Here is a 16,833-nt window from a genome sequence, read left to right as displayed (position 1 = left end):
ACCGTGGTGGAGCTGGTATTTCCTGAATTTCCTGCTTTCTTGACAACCACTCACAGGAGAAGGACCAACTAACAGAAGGAGTCAACCTCTTAGAGGAATGTGCTTTCATTATTTGCAATGACCTGCACACTTATCTTTGTACAAATGACTGTGTGTAGGTGGTTAGTTGATAGAGAAAGGGATATCGTCAATGTTGCTGTTGTCAAAAAAGAATGTACAATTCCACTGAGGTGAAATAAAAACAGACGATGAGCTTTGTATTATGCATAGGATGTGACATCAACAGCCCATTACTGGAAATGAATAAGTAAACAGTAGAACACACAGCAAAGAGGAACAAGGCTTAAGAGGGAGGAAATGAGGTGTTCCCTTAGGAACATGAACTTCGACTATTACTATGGACATCACTTTGACATGACCATGAATATTTCCCAACCATTGATTGTAGTCTATATTTCAGTGCTTTCAATCATTGTTGAATGTTATTCATTTGCAGCACAGCTTATCTTGATACAAAAACTGAAAATGTCCTTTATGTTTTTTCCCATTAAAGAAAAACAAAAAAACAAAAAGAAAATGGCAGGAAAATAGACAGATAAATATAATACTAATGATAATGGACCGGACCCACAGTGTCTGACTCTGACCATCCAGTATCAGACCATCCAGTATCATTCCATCACTTGCCTCTGTCAAGCCAAATTTGGCTTTCGTGCCGGGTAACCAACAGGCAGCGAATGGGTTAAGTCTGACTCTGCAGGCACCGCGCACCCCTCCCTATTTTACCTCCCTCTTTCACGTTCCATTTTTACTGTGTGTGCATTGGGGGGTTCTGTGCCCTTTGCAAACCTGGCGCTTGTGTGTTATTATGCTTTGAGACGTGCACGCAAACCAAACTTTCTGTCGGACACCTACTACCAGCTCCCCCTATAATTCAGTTTCAATCCCTGGACATTGTAAACACCTTCAATTTATCAGTAGTTTTTTTCTTTTGTGTGTTAACCACCTTTACGCCGTGGGTTTACTTTCAAGCCACGAAAAATGTCGGGAAAAGGCGTTTCAATCGACCTGGTCTCATAAGTTATGACGCCAATGACGCGCAATGTGAGAGGTAAGTGATACCACCCGCTGGTTAGGAAATCGTGATTTAGCTGGTTTTATTGGATTTTATTCCTCACTTTACCTCTTTCAACTGAAGCTGAGTCACGGTTATGCACTTTGACTGGTCTCGCAGTTCTCGTCTTCGGTTGTCGTAGTTGACGCAATGAAGTAGGTTATTGCTGCATGATGTCAGTTCGTTCGACCCAGTTTGATACTCAAACTCGAGAACGAAAGTGAAAAGCTACTTCAGAATAGCCTACAACTTAAAACATAGCTTAGGCACATTCTATTTTGATAGTGTTCACAGACATCAAAAGTATAACATTGAGTCAGTACACGGAACATGCGTTATGTTGTTTATTATAACATAGTAAAAGGGATAAGATATGAAGGGATTTATAATATAATGTAGTTTATACTGCAGTATCTAATGAGACCAGACTCAAATGTACTATAATAATATAGATAAGGATACTTCTAGTAATAGACAACGCTAGTATTGTTTTAGTTTTGTATGTGAAGGTCATGGCCAACCTTGGAGATTGCGTATTAAACACTCAAAAGATAAGAGCAGTATTACATCTGAAAAAGTGAAAAAGTTTGGGGCTGTTGATGACATGGACATCTAGCTATAGGCCCTCTTACGTATCGTCTTTGAACATATCTTATGTGTGACACTTGATACTAATCTATAGAAAGTTCAGCCTTCATGATTGTATTTCACTTGAGTGGGTAACACAGAAAAACTAAGGTGTGTACCGTGAGAATGATCAGCCACCATTAAGGCACTTCGTCGATTTTGCCCTACAGTCTCCTCCCTGTCCAGTTTCAGGACTCCATTGCATACTGTCCGACCATTTTATAGATATTTCCTGTCCAAGGCTTTAGCAAAGGAATTTGAGCAATTTCTCCTAGTCTTGTTTGGGTGCCAGTTGGTGTTGGATGAGCTGAAAACTGGACTAGAGCCTCTACCACTTGAGATTCTGACCATGGTCAGCTGACCCAAGAAGCATTCTGGGATGTTTGTTGGCATCAGTCATCAGTTTATTTTCATGCTCTTACAGTACACTTATCTGATACTACCCTAATGCTGCCCCAGCATAGATGAGGTACTACCGTTGTCAACCTAACATTTCAACTGTACACTGGTTTTGTATTTATCTTAGCTCTACTGTAAATGATAGTGTCTGTTGTACTCACAAGGCCAATATGGTCAAAGGGGTTACAAGTAAATCAATAGGAGTCAATAACACAGCATGCACAACAACAAAGCCTCTCATTACTACTTCATAGGACTTTGAGTTAAACATTTGAGAAATGCTAACCCATGCCAGTACACTGTTATGGGACTGATCCTGCATGTGCATTCATCAAGACGCTGTGTTTAATGGCTAAGGCAACATTCTGAGTGGAAAGTTACTGGTGCCTCGGGTTAAATAATATACTGTATGTAGTTTGATGCCCACATTTCAGTAGGACATTATGCCTTCCCAGCAAATTTACATAAGACATTTCTGAAATGAAGGATGGTGTATGCATGTATTATCACAACAGTGAAACTGGTTTGTTGCAGGACTTTTATAGGTATAACTGAACCCTGAGACTGAGAAGCCCCAGTGCTGCAATGTTTATCCTTTCACCTCAGCCAAACAGGAGATAGGACGACTTTTGTTATGATAACACTTGGTTCAAAGGAAAATGTATTGGATTAATTCACTAGCAACACTGGGTTATGCCCCCTGCGGTCAAGTCCCTTCTTATCCTAATGTTTGTCCTCCTGTCAAAAGCAACCTCCTTTGATGATTCATGTTCAAAATGGCTGACGGGCACAGCTCATCTTTGCTTACTTAGGGAAGATCTAGTGTGGCCGGCTCCCACAGTTCTCTGACTGTCTCAGTAACAAATTTTCTCAGGGAAAACTGAGTCCAGGTGTTGTGTTTCACATTACTGGGAGGTGCTGAGCTGTCCCTCTCTCCTTCCGCAGTCAGCTCCTGAATGGAGAGAGGAATGTGCGAGGGGTTTTCAATTTGAAAATACTTCCAAGTGAATGGTATATTATGCAGACATGTAATATAAGGGCTAACGGGATAAAGAAAGGCCTACTGGTGCCTGGGTCAAGTTTTTATAGAACCTTATCAGTTTCACTTACTGCCTGTTTTGAACTTAACAAGACTTTGAGCAGATAATAATCGGTGTATGTCCAACTGTTTAAATATTCTCTCACACACCAGGAACTCACTGAACTTGCCTAGAGGAGGACGGTCCCATTGCATCCCCCTTCTGAACTGATTTATGTAATAGTGTCCTCCTCCAGTTATTGAAGAGAAAACTAGTGGCTGGACCACTGATACTGTACTCTACCCAGCACCTGTGAGAACCCCCACCCCTAGTGCCACCATGCAGACCTCCTCTCTACGTCGGCAGATGAAAAACATGGTCAACAACTACTCCGAGGCGGAGATCAAGGTACGAGAGGCCACCTCGAACGACCCCTGGGGCCCCCCTAGCTCGCTCATGTCGGAAATTTCCGACCTCACCTTCAACGTGGTGGCCTTCACCGAGGTGATGGGAATGATCTGGAAGCGCCTCAACGACCACGGCAAGAACTGGCGCCATGTCTACAAGGCCCTGACGCTGCTGGATTACCTGATCAAGACGGGCTCGGAGCGCGTGGCCCAGCAGTGCCGGGAGAACATCTTCACCATCCAGACCCTGAGAGACTTCCAGTTCACTGACCGGGATGGCCGTGACCAGGGGGTCAACGTGAGGGAGAAGGCCAAGCAGCTGGTCACCTTGATGAGGGACGACGACAAGCTGAAGCAGGAGAGGACCCAGGCCTTGAAAACCAAGGAGAGAATGGCAGGAGCTGCAGCTGGGATGGGCTCTGGTTCTCTGCCACCCCCGTACCCAGGCCGCCGCACCAGCCAGCCCAGCATGGCAGCTCTGTATGGGGATGAGTTTGGCAGGTCCAGAGGGTCACCCTCCTCCTTCAACTGTGAGTGGCATCTAGCTGTGACTATTCACACACATAGGCATGTTATTTATGACCGCACGCACACACACAGCTTTGCTGGGAGTTTTAGGGACTTTCTGTGCATACACATGTCATATCTGAACATCTCTTCATCTGTCATCTCTATGTCATGTTATTCTAATATTAGTCTAATATTACTGTTAGTTATCAGGCATCCAAGCCAGCTTTTATTTCATTTTGTTTTATACCTTAGTTACCTGTAAGGCAACCCGACATTTTTTTGAAACTATTTTGCACTACTACCATACCGTCTAACATCTTCTTAGTCTCATCTGAATCTTGTCATTCTATTTCCTGCTTCCTTATAGAGACTTGACTCATGGTGAATTTGGGTGAGACTCACCCATCTGTTTTTGACTGTTTTTCGAGAATGACTGCAGAGATGACTGGCTATGACACAAACCACGGCCTGCTCGATCTTGTTTTTCCAGTCGTCATCTTAATAGCTAGTAACCTGTGTCCACTTGACGATTCACAGATAATGTGTCAGCGTTTTTTTGTTTTGTTCCTTTTCTTTTGTGAAAAAAAAAAGAAAAACAAACAGATATAATTATTTTGAGCAGATGGCTACATCAAGCAGTCACTGGACAGTAGGTCATAGGTCATAGTCAAACTATTGTGGTTCTAGCTGCTGACATAAGGACTATGACAAGTCATCCTTCTGTAGTCCCTCTTTCAAATTTTGAAAGTCACTCTGCTCCTTTCCTATGCTTTAGTATGGTCGTAGAGAACATCTGCATTCTTCTCATTCTCCAGCTCTCATTCGTGCCAGCTAAACAGGAATGACAATGAAAAGGGGGGTGGGGGGGTGGGAGGGGGTTGGGGGGGGTGGCGGAGATTGTTTCTCCGTGTCACAGCTCTCACGTGGGTCCCATGCACTGTTCTCTGTGTTGACGGGCTGTAAGCTTTTGTGCAGTAGCAGTTGTTCCATACGGGAGGACAGTGATGTGAAACCTCGAGGGGTCCCTCTGCCCGCATCACTGGCCAGGGATGTCTAGTGACCAGATAGCGACTAGGGGAAGCTGTGCTTGGTGTGTTTACATATACACAGCAGCTGTGGCCATTACCATCTGATGTGTGGGCTGCTATGAGATATGCTGAATCAGAAACGGGTTAACTGCCAAGTAGGTTTTGGCAATTAAGTCATTTGGTCATATATAAGTCATTTGCTTTGGTGGTGCATAACAAAAAACATATAGTATACAAGAACAAAACCTGCCAAGTACCAAAATACATACAGTGTCATTATATTATATATGTGTGTGAACACTAATGTCTTCTAGCTTGTGTGTGGTTTTTGCCATGAGGGGGATTCCTGGGCTTTCAGTAGGACCCGAGTCACTGTGTTATTGTTCTATTTTCCCCAAAGAGAGAGAGTCTGACAGCTGATATCATTATGCTTGTCACTATGCACACACACTGTGCCCCACTAATGCACCAGAACCTTAACCTATGTCCCCGTTGCTGTTCTGCTCCCCTGGGTTTTCTGCTTGATTGGAATCCTTATGGACCAGAACCAGGCCTCCCATGTTGCAAATTGGAGTCAGAGGACTTTTTTCTCCATGAGAACAGACATACCAAACTGTTTGATTTGGCACACTCTTTCAAACAATACCATGGAAACGTTCCTACTGTTAACTTTCGGGGCTGCTGCAGCGCTCTCTAGGCTACGTACGTGACCTCAGATTATGGATCTATTACACACGTCACACATTGGTAATTAGCAGGACCCATAAACACATAGTTTGGGGGGAAAAAAACGATTCGCCGTCCTTTCGTGAAGGCCGAGGCTGATGTTCAGTAGATGTTTTTTGGTCGATCTCTTAAGCGTTAGAGCAGGGTTGTGTGATTGAGTGGCTGTTGGTCTTGGGGGGAGGGTTAGGGGGGGGGGGGGGTACAGCCTGGTTGCTAGCCCGTGGCTGAGGGTTTGATAGGGGTTTGATGGATGCAGTGGGGTGGGGGTCATGAGGTTGGCAGCAGCTCGCCCGCCCGCGTACATTCCAGCCCAGGCGGGGGCATTGAGGGGCAGCGCAGTGGAAAGGATTGGGGGGGGGGGGTTCAGAGACCTCGCTGTGCCAACGTCTGCCCTGCTACCCTCCCAGAGCCGTCCCTGACCTGCTGCCTGCCTGCCATCCAGACTGGTACACTGCCATTCCTCCTCCCCAGCCCCCCCCCCCCCCCAAACCTAGGCCTGTCTCCTGGTGTCCTGGAACAGACCAAGGGGATTTGGGGTAATAACGTAGGCCCCACTCCACCCCCTCTTTCTGCTCTTCCCCCTCCGCCAACCCCATCACCTCACACAGAAACCCCATTGTTCTCAGTGTAGGCAGAGCTAGATAGACCGTGGCAAGCAATGCCAGCCAGGCCTGGAACAACAGGCATTGGACCACAGAATTAACATGCAAAACCAGCGCCAACTCACTTTTAAGTTTGCTCTTAAAATCCAGACTAATGTGAGTCTCTCTTTGTCCTCTTTCTCCCCCTTCTGTGTGTCTCTTTCCCATTCCTTATTTCCTCCCTCTCCCTTCTCTCCCTTTTACTCGTGTTTTTTTTGCTTCCAAATCCCTCCCCCCCCCCCTCCCCCTCCCCCACCTGCTCTTCCTCGGGGCCTCAGCCTCCTCCTCTTCTCCTCATGTAGCCTCCGACCTGGAGCAGGCCCGCCCCCAGACCAGCGGGGAGGAGGAGCTACAGCTGCAGCTGGCCTTGGCCATGAGCCGAGAAGAGACTGAAAAGGTATAACACACAGACAGACACACGCACACAGACATACTCCTGTCTGTCAGACATAGACCAATAAGGTTCGGGTCCTAGGAGGCCTGTCCACTGTGGCTGACGCCATGCTGTGTGGGAATGCTGTAGACAAGGCAGCCTCCCACTCAGACTCCATGTCCTACAGAGCCCCTCCCTCCCTCCAAACCACCAGTATGTCCTCTAAGACAGGTGGTTCTCAAAGTGGGGTCCAAGAAACCATAGCCAAGGGGTCTGGAAAATAATTTGCCATATATTATAACATTGGAAAATTGTGCTGAATCATGAAAAAGTTAAAAATATATTAGAATCTACATATGGGGACCATTTGCACCAATAAAACAAGCATATTGTGTCCAGTTAAGAGCACAAAGGGGATGCTGAATGGGTGTTACGATTATGGTGGGGTCCTTGGAAAATGTTCACCCCTGTAAGGGGTCCCTGGCCCCAAAACGTTTTAGGACCCCTGCTCTAAGAGGCCTGCGTTTCCCTTAGCCCTTAATGGAAAGCAATATCATCCCCTCTCTGCCTCTGATTCGGTCAATAATGGAACTCGATCCAATCAAAGGGGGCTGATGCTCAGGGGTGACTGCAGAGTGAACGAGGGAACAGACAGGATGTTTGCATTGATCTCCTGCTCATCAGCCTAGCCTGGCTGCCAGAACCCATATTGATAGCAAGGGCATTGGATGCCCTTTGTGAGTGTGTGGGGAGAGTAATGTGGGGTTTTGTTGCAGGTTGATGTGCACACAAGGCCAGAACAAAACCGAGGCCTTTGTCAGATATGGAAACGGTATTATTAGCAGTATTATAGTAGTATTTTACCGCTATCTTACAATCCCCTTTTACTACTTACTGTCTGAAAACGGTCTACTGTATGTAAGACTGTCCGTCATCCCTCTGGAAGTGTTTATCAAGTTGAGCAGTGCAACTCCTCCTGTGTGAATCCACCAAAGGGCCTTCTGCTGAACCATAGGCTTCCAATTCCATCCGCTCCTCCTCCTAACTCCTCCCCCTTGACTCTAGCCGCCTCCCCCTCCCGTGGATATTGACGAGCAGACCCAGCTCCAGATCGCTATGAGCCTCAGCAAGGAGGAGGCCCAGAAGGTACAGCGATGTGGGAGGCCGGCCCCCCGCGCCGTCCTGCCCCTAACCCGACCCCCCTCCTACCTCACGGCCCTCCGCTCTGAGTCACATGTCCAACGTCTGTTGATGTGTCCCTCAGAGTAGCGCATGTGTGTGCGACTCACCCTTTCTCCTCTCCAGCTTGGGTCTCTACCCACCCCCCCCCCCACCCCCCATTCCAGACCGGCGAAGCACCATGCGACTTCTCTCTCTCTCTCAGCAGACAAGGCTGCATCCTTTCTCTTCCACTAACCAACAACGCTCTGTGTACCTCTTTCTTAGACCAATGGTATGACATTCCCCTCCCTCCTCAGCCTCTCTGGTCTCTACTATAGTTTGGCTGCATGGGCCTGTCCCTCTGCAGGGAACTTGCTAAAGGACAGTCCACGCCTTTTGCCCTAATTGGACAGCCGGGCAAGCTCCTCCCCCGTAGAGTGGCTTGCATGCAATAGGGAAAATATTGAGAAAGGTTGTGCTTTCATCTATACATAAGTGACTGACTGTACCCCCCCCACCCCTTCCACTAATTGACGCCCTCACAGCCCGCCCCTCGCCCTCCGGTTGCCTTGGAAATGGATGAAGACGCGCAGCTCCAGATAGCTCTGAGCCTGAGCAAAGAGGAGCACCAGCAGGTAGCGCCCCCTGGCTGTCACTGAGCATCCTCCCTCTGGGCTCCGAGGTCCTCTAGCTCGACCTAACCCCCTCTGGTCCTTTAACACAGCCCTCCTCGTCTTCTCTGGCTGCTCATATCCTCTCTGTCTCTCTGTCTCTCTCTCTCTCTTTGTCTGTCTGTCTGTGTCTCTCTCTCTCTCTCTCTCTCTCTCTCTGTCTCTCTCTGTGTGTGTCTCTGTCTCTCTTTAATGTTTCAACAGTCTGGGCTTCCGCTGTACTCACTGTTCCTGCTTTGGTTTGTACCTCTCTGTCTCTCTCTTTCTTTCTCCATCCCTCACTCGTCTCTATCCCCCTCGTTCTCTGTGTCTTGTAAAGTCTTTCTGCCAGGTAAGCACAATGGGAACACTCACCAAGTCACTTGTGCTTGACTGCTCACTCCCCTCTCTGACCAGAGGATCTCTCTCTGTCTCTGTCTCTGTCTGTCTGTCTCTGTCTCTCTCTCTCTCTCTTTCTCTCTCCTCACATGGTCCTTTCTCAGACATGTGTTGCTGTGTGTCGTCCAGCATGTTTGTTTCTGTCGCTATATGTCTTGGGGTGTGGATGATTCAGAGAGAGTGAGCTTTGCCCAAAGCATTGTCATGACTACAGGCTTCTGTCTGTCTGTGTGCGTGTGTATGTGTTCGTTGTCAGGAGCAACGGAGTCGCCAGGGAGACGAGTCGTTGCTCCAGAAAGCTCTTGAGGAGAGCAAGAGAGAGATGCAGCCCACTGAAGGCGGGGTAGGAACAGTTTAAACCACACTCCATACTCCCGTTGTCTCAGCAGTGCCAACATACCACACCTATTCAGGCAACTATTGCTTCAGAGAATTAAAGTTGACAAACATCCATCAATAAATCATGTGTTCCTGCAACCGTACTTCATGCGTTATAGCCTTTTAATACGGCAATTGTAACGCAGTGCAAAAAAAGACTTGCTCATGAGCTTCAAGACCCTGTTCCCTGTTGTGTGCTTAGTCGGCCATGAAGGACCTTGTAGATGTTTTTGCGGTGGCCTCTGAAGCGTCCCCTCGTCACCCAAACTGGGACCTATCCGGAGGGGCCGCCCGTCTGGCCAGCTCGGACCCCTGGGACACCCTGGGTGAGACTGGGCGCTAACTCTGCTAACACACCGCTCTTCCTGCTCCGCCATTACCTCAGACACGACAGCCCTGCAGTCCAACCCAACTAAATGTTTCAGTGCTCCCAAATGGATGGATGACGTAACGCATTCCTGTGTTAGCAAATCATCCACACACACACACGCACGATCAGATCTAGGGAACTTCAACCGCCATGTAGCCCTGTTAACACGATGTTGTGGAAAACCTCATTTGTTGTCCCTCTGTTTCGGTGCAGTGGATGCACGCTCCTCTGCCCCGGGGATAGAAATACCCTGGATGGCACCTCCGGCCTCCAGCAGCCCTGTTCCTCCCTGGGAGCGCGCACGGTCCCCTCCGGACCCATGGGAGGCCCCGCACGGTGCACCCAGCCCCAAACCCAACCTCGGCTCTGCCTCCAGCACCCAACCCTGGGCCTCCCCTGCCAACACAGGTGCCGCCGCCTCTGGGATACATTTGGATATTTTCGGGGATATAGAGGCTCATATCTTATCTCACCATGGTGCCTTGTTTCAGGTGCGTCGGCTGGAGATCCCTTCACTGGTATGGCAGCTAAAGTCCCTTCTCGACCTGGGAGCCCCTCGGGTGAGTAGCGGCATCAAAGCGGCTGTGACTTTCTCCCCTAAGCCCCCTTGCTCACAGCGAATTCATGTCTGACTTCCTGCCTTCCTCCCCGCATCTTCGTAGACGGAGACCTGTTTGATGAGGCCATGGACGGGGGTCAAGTGAACATGAACGGGCGAGGTGGGGGCAGTCCAGAGATCTTTGACCTGTCCCGTCTGGGTGAAAGTCTGGCCGCCCCCAGTCCACGGAGCTGTCGCACCCCCGAGGCCTTCCTGGATCCCAGCGCAGCCTCGCTGGTCAACCTGGACATCCTGATCCCTGCTAACCCTCCAGCCAAGACCAAGAACCCCTTCCTGTCAGGTCAGCACAAGCACACGCACCCTCACGCCGCGCAGATTGGGCACACAACGATGCGCGCCTCACGGGGATCTTTCCCTCGTCTTCCTCGAGGGTCTTCGATTGGTTGAGGGGTCAGTTCTAGGTGTATGTGAAGTCCTCTGTGACATTACTTGTAAGAAGGGCTATACATTTACATTTAGTCATTTAGCAGACGCTCTTATCCAGAGCAACTTACAGTAAGTACATTCCCCCGAGGCAAGTAGGGTGAAGTGCCTTGCCCAAGGACACAACGTCAATTGGCTCAGCCGGGAATCAAACTGGCGACCTTCAGATTACCAGCCCGATTTCCTACCGCTCAGCCACTTGACTCCCCATACGAAGATGATTAGATCATGTCTGGCGTCAAGACTAAAAACATGTGTACTGTGTAAAGTAAAACACCAACCTCTTGTTTCTCCGTAGGACTGAGTGCACCCTCGGCCACCAACCCATTCCAAAGTGAACAGCCCCGCCTGACCCTGAATCAGATGCGTCCCAGCTCCACGTCCCCCGTGCCTCCAGCCAGCTCCCTCCCGTACAGCGCCTCCTTGCCCCTGCCCGCCAGCCACCAGCCTTCCAGTCTGCCCTCCTCCCTCACCCACCCCACCCAGCCCGGCCAGGACATGCCTGGGAACCTGCCCCAGCCCCTTCTACCCCTCTTCCAAGCGACAACTCTGAACCAGCAGGCTGACCAGCACAGTCAGAACCCCTTCCTATGAGGTTCAAATGGAATGGACCCAAACTCGGAGGGAGAGCGGAGAAACAGTTGCATTCTTGAACCTAACCTCAGACTCAACTGGAACTCTGAACTGAAATCATTTGGTTTAGTTTTTTTTTATACAGGCCATGATACTGTAACCCTTAGATTGCTGCCTGCTGAACTGTTCTCTCTGTGATCACACCCTGTCTTGTTCCTTCTGTGTAGGAAGGAGTGACAGAGGAAGGCATTTAGGCTCTTGTGTTGCAATAGAGGACAATGTCATGTAGAATCTTATCTTAAGGCCATAACACAATCCTCATTTACTTCTGCTACAAGCACCTGTCCAGGTACATTCATTGCTAACAAGCACAGTCGAATTAGACATGTTGATACCACAGTACCAGGCTATTGTTTAGTGAGAAAGTGTGGATCTTTTTCTCAACTTCAAGTCACATGTCCACTCTTCCTGCTTTTCCTGATTGGACCACATTGCTCTCGATCCAGCCACCGATTGTATACCAGATATGCCTGTTTATCTGATTGATGGCCCAGAAAGCCCTGGGCTAACCCACCTGCCCCTCTGCTGAACTGCACTGTCAGGTCCATTGGGCCCTCTTCTGTTTGACTTACTACTGACGACACAATGCATAGGGGCCTGCCAACACACCCATCCAGATCATGACACATGGTTTGAATTCCCTTTGTTGCCGTATTAAGGTTCACTCAAAGGAGTTGGTGGATTGTTGCTCGAAGAGTACTGGTGAGAATGAGGCTGAAGTTTGCTTCTATTGTAATAGGATGGGACTGTGGGGTTAAAGTAAATATACATTGGGTATTTTCCAGCAAGAGACAACTTCATAGAATTTTAGAAAAATCATGATTTTTTAAAATTGCTTGTTGCTTGTGAAACACTGATTCTCATGAAATATAATGGCTATAATTAACCAATATGTGCAATTCATTGTTTATTTTTACATATTTTCATTGCTTTGCTTTCATTTATTTTCACCATTCAATATAACATGTACAAAACCTTGTTTATGACATCACTATTTATTTACAAATACTTCATAAAACATGAAAAAGCACAATTAAATATTTAGACAGTGTTTCCCCCTGCAGGCCAGCAGTGACAATGCATGTATTGTCAATTTCTTTTTAATGCCCCAGACCAAAATACTTTGGTCATACACCTGTTCATAATTGTTATGTACATCCCTCATGTGTAATACAGGTGTATAATGTATGGATAATACCATAGTTTACCTGCTGGAATATGACTAGAATAGGATATGGCATCAAATGGCAGTGTTTTAAATCACCATCATCGCATAAAAAGTACAAGATACCAGGCAATGATATTTGCAGTATCACTTTCTTTGTGTTGAAGATGATGATGCCTCTGAAACGGGCACAATGACACCATTAAGCACCTCGTGGCACAAATGTCCCTGAGAATCAGAGGGACAAGGTCACTCTCCAACGGCCGAGTCCAGCCAGCTCAGCACCTCTTGGAGTCCTTGGCCAGAGCGAGCACTAAGCTCAAGTGTTGTTATTGGCTGAGAGGCACAAGCGATGATATCATCCATCCTGAAAAGTGACTTCATTTCCACGAGGCTCATCGTGCAAGGGAGGTCCCTGAAGAACGAGAGATGCTGTCAGTCTTGGGTAGAAACAAAGGGTACTACCCCTGGTAGTTCAACAGAGGACTAAACAAGATCAGAGGAAATGAAGACTGGTGCCTTGGGACGAGTGTGTTGTGGGAGTCTCACCTCTTGTTAAAGAGGACCAGTACAGAAGCTTTATGCAGTGGCTCAGCAGAGAGAACAGACAAGAGCTGAATACAGGAGGAAGATATCTGGATGATATTGGCGGAGTCCACCATAAACTATGAAGAAAAAAAAACATTCACAGATCTCACTGAATCTGCGTCGTTGCCTCAAATATATAATGTTGGAATGAGTGCCTTGTAAAACGTGGGGGCATTTACATCTAGTATCCCACATATTTATATTAAACAGCATTGTGAACACTAGTGATTTTATATGTTGGTCCCAGCACCTGAACTTACAATGACAGAGGAGCAGTCAGTGAAGTAGCTTGGCCAAATAGGTCCCATGCAACCTCCCAACTCCCTCACAGTCACCCTCTTCCTCTTCAGGATCAAATCTGTTAAGTTGGTGCCAACCTAGTAGGTCAAGGGAATATATTACTGTACTTGTTCAGTTGGTCTTTTTAAACCATGCATCCAAACAGATGTGGTGAGCTAACTCATTTGTCTGGTACTAGTAATGGGGCCTAACAAGGCTTACCGTGGGCAGAGTAACTGGAGGTTCTCCTAAATCAAATGACCCATCAAGCAAACTGAGCTGTAAGAGACCAGTTAAAGAACATGTGAGGTAACGATTGAAATGAAAATAGCTAGCTAGTACTACTACAGTACTAGCTTCTAGTTAGCTAACTGTCAACAACGGTAGTCAGCTAGCTGACTTTAGCAGTACAGCATGCGCTAGATCATATAAAGGATATTCTGTAAACGTTTTAACAGCAATGTCTTTCCAACACCCGTGGCTCCAAGCAGCAAGCACATTTCATAAAAATGAATATAGGTCAATACACTTTGAGATAACCAGTTATCAGTTTAGATAGCTAGCAAGCTACCAACCTAGCTTCTTAGCTGGCTATCGCACTAAAGCTTTCTCTAACACCATGGAGACTTCCATATGACCAGACGATCTGTGCTCTAATAGGACCAATACAAACCAATCACTGCTGTTGAGTTTCTCATTGGGCAATGTGTTTGTCATGTGATCCGGAACCAAAACATTGGACAAGTCAGATACTTCTCTGGACAAGTCCTCTGCTAACAAGTCCCTCCTCTTTCTACTTAGAGCTGCCAACACATAAGCTTCCATACCATAGCAGTACTACAAGTTGTGGAAATCGAAAATCGAGGCTGACAAAACTAAATAGAGAACAATTGCTGGTGCATTTAATTTAAAAAAAATTGTCATGGAAGCTCAGTTAAAGAAGGAGTTGTCAACATCGATACTGAAGTCTACTGGCCATTCAGGTGGTGGCTGCATCAGCGAGGGCCAGAGTTATGAGACTGACAACGGAAGAGTGTTTGTGAAGATAAATCACAAGAGTCAGGTTCTCCATTACTTTATTACCAATATATATATGCAATGTTTTATTTGATTGCTTTGTCATCCTTTCCTTCATTTTCGTTCCCTCTCCTCCCCCTAACATTCTCTGCTTGCTTCCCTGCTTGGCTTCACAGAGAAATACTCTGAAGTTTCAGTAATTTGGATAGTTTTCGATGATATTATTCAAAATCAAGTGAATTGACTACAACCATAAAAAGGAACTTTTTTTATGGTTTTATCACTTGTATTATTGTTTTTGTTGATTTTATGTAAAGCACCTTGAGCTGCAATTCCTGTATGAAATGTGCTATATAAATAAAGTCTTACTTACTTTTCTCTCTCATGTAACTATAGGCTACAGTACTTTAATTCAAAACATAACTGTTACAAGCAAGCAACCAAGGACTCATCAAATGTATTTCTGACACAAGCGAATCAGTGAATAGAGGGATTTGTACTGACAATAGAACCATTCAGTTAGGATGATGGATGAGGACTAAGGACTGAAGATGTTGCATTAATTGATGTGACAGCCATAGTCTTTAACTGCAGCTGGCATACCTAAATACCATCAACAAGCCATACTTTGGTGATTTTATTCTCCTGTTTCATCTTACAGGCCAAACTGATGTTTGATGGCGAGATGGCAAGCTTGGATGCAATCCTTATGACAGAAACAGTTCAAGTACCCAAGCCTGTGAAAGTGATTGAATTTGACACAGGAGGTACTGCTTTTGTCATGGAGCATGTTGACATGAGAGGACTTAACAAGTAAGCACATTATCATACTGTTTTGGATTTTGTAAACAAACACATAAGCAACACTGCCCTAATGTTATCCCTGGCACGGATTTCCACAGGCACTCGAAACAGCTGGGAGAGCGTTTAGCTGACCTGCATCTCCACAACCAGAGACTGAGAGATAAACTAACTCATGAGCAGCAGACAGTTGGTAGTTCTCACAAGCAATACCATGATAAGAAATCCCCACCACGGTGCAATACACGTCATGAAAATGTAGCAGACATTTTGTGACGTCTGTGCGTCATGATGGCCAATCCTTGTCATGTGCACACATACAGGTAAAGGAGCTGGACAGTCAGACGTACCTGTCGTTGACAAGTTTGGCTTTCATGTGCCCACATGCTGTGGGTACCTGCCTCAAGTATGTTACTTAGCAACAGAAACTTCACGTACTCTACGAAGCATATGCATACACGAATGTTTCCGAATATAGACAGCCATCCTATTTTCCCTTTGATCTCTTCAGGAGAATGAGTGGCAGAACGACTGGGTGACATTCTACTCTCAGCAGAGACTACAGCACCAGCTTAACATGGTCGAGCAGTCTTATGGAGACAGGGAGGCCACAGAGCTTTGGGCCCAGCTGCAGGTTGGTAATACTGTACTTCACGAGGGAAGCTGTGATAATCCATAGAAAATCTCATCAGATTACATTCAGGATCGACATGCCACCGCTTAACTCTGCACTTGTATGTTTCCCATTTGATCAGCTGAAAATTCCCCAGATGTTTGCGGATGTAGAGGTGTTTCCTGCTTTGCTCCATGGAGACCTGTGGGGAGGCAACGTGGCCGAGTGTTCAGAGGGCCCTGTCATCTTTGACCCAGCCTCCTTCTATGGCCATGCAGAGTATGAGCTGGGCATTGCAGTGATGTTCGGGGGCTTCGGTAGCTCTTTTTACTCAGCTTACCATGAAAAGATCCCCAAAGCTTTGGGTTTTGCTAAGCGGAATCAGCTGTATCAACTCTTTCACTACCTAAATCACTGGAACCACTTCGGTGGAGGCTATAGAGGTTCCTCGCTGAGAATCATGAAAGACCTTGTTAAATAATGTGCAACAACTTGCTTAAACCCCACAAAGTCTTGGCCCATGCAGAGGCCGATTATCTGACGCAAAACACTGTAGTGAATACTGAATTACTACAACTTTAAATGAATGAAGGAACAAATAAAAGAAACAGATGCCACTGTTGTACAGTACAGTAATCTGAGAGCAGGGAAACATCTAAAACATGCAGGACTGAGGCTCTCGAGGACCAGGGTTGGCCACCCCTATAAGCAATTTGATTATGAGAATTTGTAAAGATTATTACAATACCTTTCAGTACTGTAACAATACCTAACAATTCACTGACCAACAGTTTTACTAGATGTCCTTTCCTGCAGGCCCTTCACTTGTTAGTTTTGGAATTTGTTGTCAATGCAGTTTATCCAATTCAATAAAGCACTTAAAATTCACGGTC

The 16,833-nt window shown here is 46.6% G+C and overlaps 3 protein-coding genes across 8 annotated transcripts; 2 read left to right on the top strand and 1 right to left on the bottom strand.

Moving 5' to 3' along the window:
• The first annotated feature begins 795 nt into the window (after positions 1–795).
• On the top strand, positions 796–11,681 carry epn3a (epsin 3a). 4 transcript variants are annotated; one of them, XM_047037565.1, is made up of 11 exons: positions 796–1,111; positions 3,333–4,096; positions 6,750–6,868; positions 7,910–7,990; positions 8,551–8,640; positions 9,311–9,397; positions 9,635–9,758; positions 10,016–10,210; positions 10,294–10,362; positions 10,465–10,701; positions 11,143–11,681. In XM_047037565.1, the coding sequence occupies exons 2-11, from the start codon at positions 3,499–3,501 to the stop codon at positions 11,436–11,438; spliced, it is 1,896 nt and encodes a 631-aa protein (XP_046893521.1). In that variant the 5' UTR covers positions 796–1,111; positions 3,333–3,498; the 3' UTR covers positions 11,439–11,681. The 4 variants fall into 4 exon arrangements, with proteins under 4 accessions (XP_046893521.1, XP_046893520.1, XP_046893523.1 ...); XM_047037564.1 differs by having other exon boundaries at positions 8,539–8,640; XM_047037567.1 differs by lacking the exon at positions 7,910–7,990.
• Positions 11,682–12,320: 639 nt separating this feature from the next.
• Positions 12,321–14,256, bottom strand: arl16 (ADP-ribosylation factor-like 16). Of its 3 annotated transcripts, none has more exons than XM_047037571.1 (5): positions 14,183–14,256; positions 13,732–13,788; positions 13,491–13,607; positions 13,192–13,307; positions 12,321–13,057 (listed from the first exon to the last, which is right to left on the bottom strand). In XM_047037571.1, exons 3-5 carry the CDS (start codon positions 13,536–13,538, stop codon positions 12,892–12,894), a joined length of 330 nt encoding a protein of 109 aa, XP_046893527.1. In that variant the 5' UTR covers positions 13,539–13,607; positions 13,732–13,788; positions 14,183–14,256; the 3' UTR covers positions 12,321–12,891. The 3 variants fall into 3 exon arrangements, with proteins under 3 accessions (XP_046893527.1, XP_046893525.1, XP_046893526.1); XM_047037569.1 differs by lacking the exon at positions 14,183–14,256 and adding an exon at positions 13,949–14,166 and having other exon boundaries at positions 13,732–13,790; XM_047037570.1 differs by lacking the exon at positions 14,183–14,256 and adding an exon at positions 14,085–14,104.
• LOC124479069 (fructosamine 3 kinase related protein) lies at positions 14,248–16,822 on the top strand. Its single transcript, XM_047037568.1, has 6 exons — positions 14,248–14,572; positions 15,188–15,339; positions 15,429–15,520; positions 15,651–15,733; positions 15,839–15,961; positions 16,083–16,822. Exons 1-6 carry the CDS (start codon positions 14,432–14,434, stop codon positions 16,419–16,421), a joined length of 930 nt encoding a protein of 309 aa, XP_046893524.1. The 5' UTR covers positions 14,248–14,431; the 3' UTR covers positions 16,422–16,822.
• The last annotated feature ends 11 nt before the right edge of the window (positions 16,823–16,833 follow it).

Source organism: Hypomesus transpacificus, chromosome 17 (genome assembly GCF_021917145.1).
Source record: "Hypomesus transpacificus isolate Combined female chromosome 17, fHypTra1, whole genome shotgun sequence".
In the NCBI taxonomy this organism is placed as follows: Eukaryota; Metazoa; Chordata; class Actinopteri; order Osmeriformes; family Osmeridae; genus Hypomesus; species Hypomesus transpacificus.
Note: the sequence above shows the minus strand (reverse complement) of the source record. Positions and strands in the feature narration are given on the sequence as shown.